General features: G+C 53.0%; 1 protein-coding gene across 1 annotated transcript; it reads right to left on the reverse strand.

Moving 5' to 3' along the window:
• Positions 1–1,420: 1,420 nt before the first annotated feature.
• On the reverse strand, positions 1,421–3,560 carry LOC123122270 (cytochrome P450 78A9). Its single transcript, XM_044542450.1, has 2 exons — positions 2,494–3,560; positions 1,421–2,395 (listed from the first exon to the last, which is right to left on the reverse strand). The coding sequence occupies exons 1-2, from the start codon at positions 3,478–3,480 to the stop codon at positions 1,766–1,768; spliced, it is 1,617 nt and encodes a 538-aa protein (XP_044398385.1). The 5' UTR covers positions 3,481–3,560; the 3' UTR covers positions 1,421–1,765.
• Between the last annotated feature and the right edge of the window lie 5,246 nt (positions 3,561–8,806).

The following is an 8,806-nucleotide window of genomic DNA, read 5'->3' on the forward strand; positions in this document are numbered from 1 at the left end:
ACCGTTGCTCATCGAGAACGTTCAAATAGGCGTTTGCCGCCATGTATACGTTGCAATCACCAAAACCCTGTCCTTCATCGTTGCTAGCCATTTTTCCTACGATTAAATCTAGTCAATTAATTCTAGACCTAATAAAATGAATAAAAAGGCCAATGTTTTGCAGGAATGTTGATTCATTCCCACAGGAGCAACCAGCAGGGACGCACCATCAGCCGCAGGTCGAGTGTAGGGGTGGCGCTAGGAGAGGTGGATCTCAGTTAGTGCCCATGCGACACCGGGCAGCCGTCGGTGAAGGCAGCAAGGGGCAAGGAGGACACGGCTGGCGGAGCCACCTTCAGGCCGGGGAAGGGCTGCCACGGGAGCTGCGGGAGTAAGCGACAATGGGAGCTGCGGGAGGAAGCGACAATGGGAGCTGCCCATGCAGGAGTGCCACCGGTGTGCCGCTGCCACGTAACCACCAGAGATAGGACGTGCGCCGCCGCGGGTGGCCGCCGCCAGCCGGAGCAAGGGATGGTGCGTCGTCAGCCGCGGGCAGCAGTGGCTCGCGCGTGCTGGATGGAGACCCCGCCACCGCCGCCACAACACCAGCTTCACCACAAATGTTTTACTAACATGCAAAGTTTCTTGATGGAAAAACGTCGACAGAAGTCTGAACAAGAAATGCCCTTTTTAGAACTTTTTTTTGACGAAGATGTCCACAAATGTTTTTTAACCAAGAAATTTTGCATGTTTGTAAAGCATTCAACAATTATTGTCTAAAAAAAAGTCCCCAAAATCTTATTTTAGTCGATGTTACTGTTCACCCTGGGCGCATATGCACCCAAGGGTAGAAACTCCATGTCTGAACGACTGAGCTTATATGGCAGTGATTCTTCTTCTCGCAACCGAACGTCTGCAGCAAACAGTAACAGATTTTTAGCTTAGGACAGCAACGTTGGATGTTCGTGCACAAAGATGGTGGCGTGCATGCGGTCGGATTCACCACGGAGCAATCTTTGCGCTCCAGATGTTGTAGCGTAGCGCGCAACTTGTTGGTGGCCTTGGAGAAGTGCTTTTTGGGCGGTGTGGATGGGTGCACGCGCGGGGATAAGGGAGGCACGCGCTTGGGTAGAAACGGCTGCCCGGTTGTTTTCCGCGCGCTTTGGCAATGCCCAGGGGGTGATCAACATTTGGTAGCTCATGCCATCCTCACAAATTCAGAAACACACGCAAATTTTCAGCATTTGCAATAACTTAGCGTTGCATTGCAACTGATCACGGGACAAGAATCTACTGTCACTGTAGACCTGGATATGCTTGGTTTGTTGGTTGGTGTACATATTTTGATATTTACCAGCTCTGTCTGCACGTCGTAATACCCGATCCACTGTGTCTCACCATACCAGGTACCACTAGTAGCATTATGATCGGAATAGGATAATGATAACAAGATAGAGACATTTGTTTCTTAGTACCAGTAGGTAGTAGAATATATATATACATCAGCTAGCAATATCTTACAGGGCAGTTGCAGAAAAGAAAAATAATAAAAGGCTAACGAAATAATAACTGGGAACGAACAAAAAGAAGGCAAAAACATCACGGTCGTCACCTGGCACGTCCATATATGAAGTCTACTACTACTAGGTAATTCATCCCTTGCGAGTTGCTCATCAGGATAAGCGTACGTGCGTGCGTGGTACCAGGCCAGCGAGCCGACCGGTAGCGACAACGCCTCTAGGCAGCTAGCGGCGCGCGCGCGCACGTACGTAGGCACGCTGCGTCATCACGCCGCCGGGCGTCGCGGCCTCGGCGTCACGGCCAGCGGGGCCGCCATCTCGCACGACAGCCTCAGGGTCTCCCCCAGGTGGACGCCGCGCGCCGGGTCGGGGGACGGCAGGAACTCCAGCTCGTGCAGCAGCGTCGCCAGCCAGAACGCCACCGTCGCCATCGCCAGGCTCTTCCCGGGGCAGCTCCTCCGCCCGGCCCCGAACGGCGCCAGGCGGAGGTCCGACCCCATGACGGAGAGCTCGGCGGCCGGCTGTCCGGCGACGAACCGCTCCGGGCGGAACTCGTCCGGCTCGGCCCACACGTCGGGGTCGTGGGTTATGGCCCACATGTTCACCATGGCTGTGGTGCCAGCGGGGATGAGGAATCCGTCAACGTGAATGTCCGAGGTGGCGAGGCGGGCCCAGGACAGCAGCGGACCGGGCGGGTGAACACGGAGTGTCTCCTTGATGACGGCGTGGAGGTAGGGGAGGGAGGCCGCATCGGACTCGGTCACGGCACGGTCGCGCCCCACCGCGCGGTCCAGCTCCTCGTGCACCCTCGCCTGCACGTCCGGGTGCAGCACCAGCCGGGCCAGCACCCACTCCATCAGCACCGCCACTGTGTCAGTCCCGCGGAACACCATCTCCTGCACACCAAAGATGAACGTATCAGAGGACTGGAACGAAACGAAACGTGCGTGGCTGTGTACGCTTTGGGAGTTAGTTTGGGTTCGGTTGCACACACCCAGAGCACCGCGGTCATGTCGGCGTCGGCGAGCCTGTCGCCGCCCTGGAGGGAGAGCAGGACGTCGGTGAAGTCCTTGACGGCGGCTGACGGAGCGGCGGAGCGGTGGTCGTCGATGATGCGCCCGACGAAGCTGTTCACGCGGGGGACGAGACGGGAGCACCGGGCGCGTGTGCCCTGCGGGTCGAAGCGGGCCAGCCAGGGGAGGTGGTCGGACCAGTTGAGCTGGCCCAGCAGGTCGTAGCCTTCGTCCACCAGGCGGCTCAGCTCGCGGACCTCATAGCTCTCCTTGCCGGTGCCCAGGTCGTAGCGGCGGCCGAACACGGACCACATCACGTTGTGCAGCGACGCGCGCCGTAGCACGCGCCGGACCTCGACCCCGGCGCCGGCGCTGACGAGGGCCGCCACCATCTGGTGCGCGATGACCGCGCGCTGGGGAGCGGACGCGGTGACCTGCCACGGGGAGAAGAGGTGCGTGGAGGCGACGCGGCGGAGCGCGCGCCAGTACGCGCCGTGGGGCGCGAAGCCGATGGCGCGGTGGAACAGGAGCCCGTACGCCGACTCCTTGATGGGGCGGTCGGCGAAGGCCGGGCTGTTGAGGATCTCCCTGGCCACGTCCGGGTGCGCGGCAACCACCATCCGTGTCTCGCCGAGGGAGAAGGCCATCAGCCTCTTGGCGCGGCCGCCAAGGCGCGAGGCCTCGGCGGCGAGCTTGCGGTGGGCGAGGCCAGTCATGAGCCACATGCTGCCGATCAGCGGCAGGCCCCTGGGCCCCGGGACGAGGGAGCCCTTGAGGCGGCGGGTGAGCCACCACCTGCCCCAGGCCGGGCCGCCGGGGAAGCACCAGTGCAGGAGGCAGGTGATGGCGAAGGCGGCGGCGCAGACCGCGAGGAGGCCGGCGAGGCGGCCGGGGTGGTCGCCGCCGCATTTGGCGGCCAGCGAAAGGTACAGCAGCCAGCTGGCGGCGGAGTCGTCGGGGGTCGCCATGGATTCTTCGCCTGCCTTGCTTTGGTTCGGGTGTTGTTGGGGCTTTTGGGGTGGTGCGTGCGTTGAAGTTGGGGAGTCATGGTCGGGGCGTGGCCCGGTTTTATAGCCGCAGGAAAGGCGGCAAGGGCGACGGACGGACGGACGGAGCTCCATCGCGGGAGGGGAATGCGAACCGTAATAACCAGGGCGATCGATTCAATTCGATTTGATTAATGGCGTTGATGATGATACGGCGCGCATCATCAGTGCTGAGGGAGAAGTAGTAACGGTGCAGCCGTTTCTGCCAAAATTGATGATCGCGGTAACTGCGGGCGTTCGTCGTGGAGGGGCATCCAAGGCTAGCCGGACGGAGACGGACGTAGGAGTAGTAGTACGATATTTGTGCTGGCCTGGCACGCAAAACGACCGGGGGAGCGACGATCGGCGGTGGAGCGGGAGCCAGCTGCGGCATGGGGTGGCACGTGACGGCCATGCGGTTTTGCTCCGATCCGGTGGGCAACGAGAAGCGGACGGCCGAGCTAGCAACTCTAGTATAGGAGTAGGCAGGCACATGAGCCGCGTGAGCTGCTTCAGTTCAGTAGCAGTAGCTCCATTGCCCATGCCCACTGTGGGGCGCGCGCGGATTGCGGCGGCACGTCGTCACGCGGGCCTCGTGCGGCGCAACCGGGCCGGGCCTCCCCGGGAGGGAGAGAGGTGACGGCACGTACGCGCGCATCGATCACGTTGCTCACCAACCCATCCATCCATCCAGCGATCAACTGCAGCTACTCCGTCCGTATAGCTACAGCCAGTATAGCTCCATCGATTGGGCCATACATGCACGGAATCGAATCGAATAGCCTGAGCTCAACCATGTACGCTACGTCGTATGTGGCGCACCGCTGCCATACGCATTCTGCAAGCAAATTCGTCCGCGTGCATGGCGAGGCGATTAACCTGCCCTCATTACGGATTAGGTGCAGGCAGCTGCCGTCACGTCCAAATGAGGAAAGGGACCCCCAAAACCCGGACGCATCATGCTAAAACTAGTTTATGGTGTCAATGTTGGCGGTTCCATTAAATTAACAATCATTTGCTAAGCCAGCTAAGACGGAGCTTCATGGAGCTTCATGGAGGCTCAGCATTGTAAGTAGCTACTACTGGTGCTAGTAAATACTCCCTAAGTTCCTAAATATTTATCTTTCTAGACATTTCAAATGGCTACCACCTATGGATGTATGTAGACATATTTTAGAGTGTAGATTCACTCATTTTGCTCCGTATGTAGTCACTTGTTGAAATATCTAGAAAGACAAATATTTAGGAACGGAGGGAGTATTATCTTTCCCGCCGCTGCATTGGATCACAACTTCCAGTTTCGAAAAGGAACCAGTCAGCCCCGGGCATGTGAGCAATGCAAATGGGAGAAATAGCAGAGTTCGAGTGGAACATGTCAAGATGTTGGTGCTCATATAGCTCGCTTATCTTGACTTTACGCCCAGACAGCAGATGGATTCACGCCACATTGCTTGATTTTCATCTTTAAACAAGGAGCCTCCTTGGCGATTTTCATCCAAGAAATCGCCAGCAGTTTACAAGGTGTTTTTTTCTTAAAAAAACTATCTATTTATCCTCAATCATGATTGTACAATGAACAGTAGATATAATAAAAATCACTTCAAGATCCGAAGACCACCCAGCAACGAGTACAAACAATGAAGCGAGCCGAAGACACGCTGCCATCATCGCCCCTCCCTCTCCGGAGCGGGGCAAAACTTGTTGTAGTAGGTAGTCGAAAAGTCGTCATGCTATGGCTCCCTAGGACTAGGGAACCAGAACAGCAACCGTCCACCGTTGAAGAAACGTGTAGATTGGAAGGACCTAACCTGAAGACACACGAACATAGACCGGATCCGAGTAGATCCACCAAGACAACGACCGCCCGAACCCTGCGAGAACCGGCGAAGACACACTTCCACACACCCTCCAACGATGCTAGACAGACCACCGGGATGGGGGCTAGACGGGGAGAACGTTATTCCATGTTCTGGGAGCCGCCGCCATCTTGCCTTTTTGAGTGGGACACAAAACCATAACAAAAATCAGAGAAACGTCAAAAAATATAGCCCTCCCGCCGGCAAGGGTGGGGATCCACCACGCCCCAATGGCCCTAGGGCTACCGGAGACAATGCGGACTGGTGGCTGTGCAGACGGGAGGTAGAGAAACCCTAAGCTGCGTGTGGAGCCAACTTTTACTGGTTAATTGATGAATGTGTGGTGCAAATTGGTATACAAAGTGCTTAAAGTCAAAATACCTCTATAATATATTTAGTTACTGAGCTAGGAGAGTGGATTTTTTTTTGCTTTCGGGCTCCATGGAGCCCTTTATTTTCAAACAATCATTTTTTTTAAGTTTTAGAAAACAATTTTTAAGAGTTAAAAAATTCTGCAAAATACACAAGTGGTTATAGATGTATACAAGGTTTGTGTGAAATTCTAGCACGGAATACTTCTTTATGTGGCATGTACACAAAAAATCAAAATCAAGTGATTTTAGTGAATAGTACATGTGCTAGAAATATGTGATTTTGTCATTTTTTGTGTACGTCACATAAAAAAAGTGTTTCATCATGAAACTTTGCAGACGAGTAGTATACATCCATATGTATATGTGTAACTTTTTTCCAGCATTTTCTGAAACTGAAAATTTTCTTTTTGAAGTTTTCAAGTAAAGAGCACCATGGAGCTCGAGCTCCATTAGGTATTTCTGCAGAGGCAGTACAAAACAAAGGAAAAGGAGTTACAAGCAAGGAGGGGTAACTCACTCCACCCTCTTGCCGAGACCCCTCTGGCCCATCTAAGTAACCTAGGTGCAACTTTTCTACTTGTTACTGCCTTTGTTTTAAAATATAAGGCGTATTCGTTTTTTCAAAAATCAAACATATGCATGTTTGACCAAGATTTTAGAAAAAATATATCAGTATCTACAATACCAAATTTGACATCCATTCACCGAATCACGAGCACCGTGAAATTCCTGCCATGTCTCCTTGCGAAGTTCTCCTAAAGCAACTTCTTAACCATCTATACTCCTTCAATTCTTTCTACACTTTTCTGCAAGGACACTCCACAAGCTTCATTTAACAAATAGGATGGCAATGGATCGGGTATGAGACAGGTACAACAATCCCATACCCATACCCTACATGCTCATGGCATCAATGACCCTGTTTGTTTCAGCTTCAGTTGGCTTTGAATCACCTATGGATTTGGTTCGCTGGCAAAGCCGAATTTGGTTTGCCTCTCAAGTACACCTGGACACGCTTCAAGCAATTGCCCTGAAAATGGTGTGAATCCATTCAGTTTCATTTGCAAAGTTGATTCCAAATGGTTGTTATTCTAACTTCTGAGTTTTTTTCCACAAGAATCTGGTGCCTAAAGCTAAAACAAACAGGGCTAATGTATTGCCCATACCCAAGCCCCCGGGTACAAAACCTTGTTTGTGCCCATACCCTGTGGCCTGTGGGTATCAATGCCCGATGGGTACCCAACAACAAGCTCAACACACTTCAAGAAATATATATCATCGGGTAGTATTTTTAAGAAATGCAAAATTGAACTCGTTTTATAACATGGTCAAAGAAAAATGATTTCAATAGTTCAGAGTAGAAGACTTCAATTGTTTAAACAAAGAGTTTCTTGTACATTCACCCATCATACGGTTAAAGTGTATGACTTAGTACTTTATTAGGAACTCAAACAATAGTTTAGCCGCACATATTAGCTTGCCTGATTGGGCTCAGGCATACAATGGACAAAGAGTTATACCTCTACCTACGTGTGGAGAGCGGCGCCCGATCCGCCCCGCATCATAGTCAAAATAGATATACGCTAGTTATTATTGCTCCCCTTAGATTTAGTTCAATTTGAACCAACCCTCTATTGATGCAGGACTATGTGGGACGTCCGCCTTACACTACCCACGACTAGTCGAGCAGGATTCGGACACTCCCCAAAGCAGAAATTGACATATCTCTTTGGCTTTGTAGCTACCAGGGTGTTTCTTTCATTCTTTTCAAGGTAATACGTGTCTCATTTATATCATAAAGATCAAAATACAAGTCACGTAATAACCGACATGATAAAACTGAAAAGATAGCAGAACATCTTTGAGCTTGACAACAACGTCCGTCACCTGCCTCCGGCACCACCACAGCAGCTACCGAAGAAAAGAATGACAGATACCTCCTCACCCGAACTCGACGCGGCTCCATCGCTGATATGCAGCTTTGCGAACCTCCAAGGTGGCTCACCAAAAATGAAGTCATTGCCGTTGAACGAATCAGACCGGGGCAACACCCCGGACATGCCATTGAACTCTAGGTCTAGCACCCCACCACGACTAAGACGCCGAAGGAGGAAACCATACCTGCCATCCACGAACCACGAACTCAGCACACGTTCCATCTTCCAGATGTCGTCGATGCAGACCACAATCTGCATCCGCTCCTAGACTACCTCCCAAGCTCCACGTCGACGCTGGAGCAGACACCGTCGCAACGGCGGAGCCCGAGGACACAGGTTCACCACGAGGATGCCGCCGCCGCTACGCCATCCTTGCTTGAACAAACTGGTTTCCAAATCCATCTCCAACCATAGGGCCGATGGCCTCATCAGTAAAGGATCCGAAAAATCTTTATTCACCACCGTCATCGTCGCCGCCGAAGGCAAGACGATGAACAGTCTAAAAACCTAGACTACGAGGAAGTAAAAACGATCCACACGCGTGGATCCACCGACCCCCCTCACCACCGATAACCGAAGTCGCCGGTGGAGAGGAGCCGCCGGAGGACGGCGCTGAAAAATTGGCGTCTCCTTGCGGCGGCTAGGGTTGGAGCCGCCAGGGACTAGAGGAACGGCGCTGCTTTCTTGCCTACGATCGTTGGGGATCCTGTGCTTCCTTTCATCTGGCCGGAGAAGGCCGTGCAATTATTTCCGTTTGTATACCATACACACTCCAGAGTGTACGTACGTACGTACCACAGGTCGCAGTCATGTCCGTGCTGCGTGCTTGCCTGGGCCTACGGCCTTAACGGAGTACTACTATCAAATTGATGTCAGTACAGGCATCGGTGCGTAAGTAAATCGTTAGTCAAGCCACCACGCGGGTAGAGCCATTGCAGCAAGATCGCGGCCAAATTGGCCGTGGTCGCTGTCCCGTCCTAGTGTGGCGAGATTTGAACTGGGCGCTTAAATATTCGATGTCCCCCGGACATCGCCGTCACGTATATGTAGTTTGCACTTGAAATCGAATCCCCGAGATGGACGTGTTTGTTGCGCCCGCCCC

The sequence above is a fragment of the Triticum aestivum genome, chromosome 5D, assembly GCF_018294505.1.
Source record: "Triticum aestivum cultivar Chinese Spring chromosome 5D, IWGSC CS RefSeq v2.1, whole genome shotgun sequence".
Classification (NCBI taxonomy): domain Eukaryota; kingdom Viridiplantae; phylum Streptophyta; class Magnoliopsida; order Poales; family Poaceae; genus Triticum; species Triticum aestivum.

Coding starts and splice junctions, on each gene's coding strand:
- LOC123122270 (XM_044542450.1), bottom strand. CDS start 3,480: ATGGCGACCCCCGACGACTCCGCCGCCAGCTGGCTGCTGTACCTTTCG. Junction 2,396..2,493: donor ACATGACCGCGGTGCTCTGG/GTGTGTGCAACC, acceptor TTTGGTGTGCAG/GAGATGGTGTTCCGCGGGAC.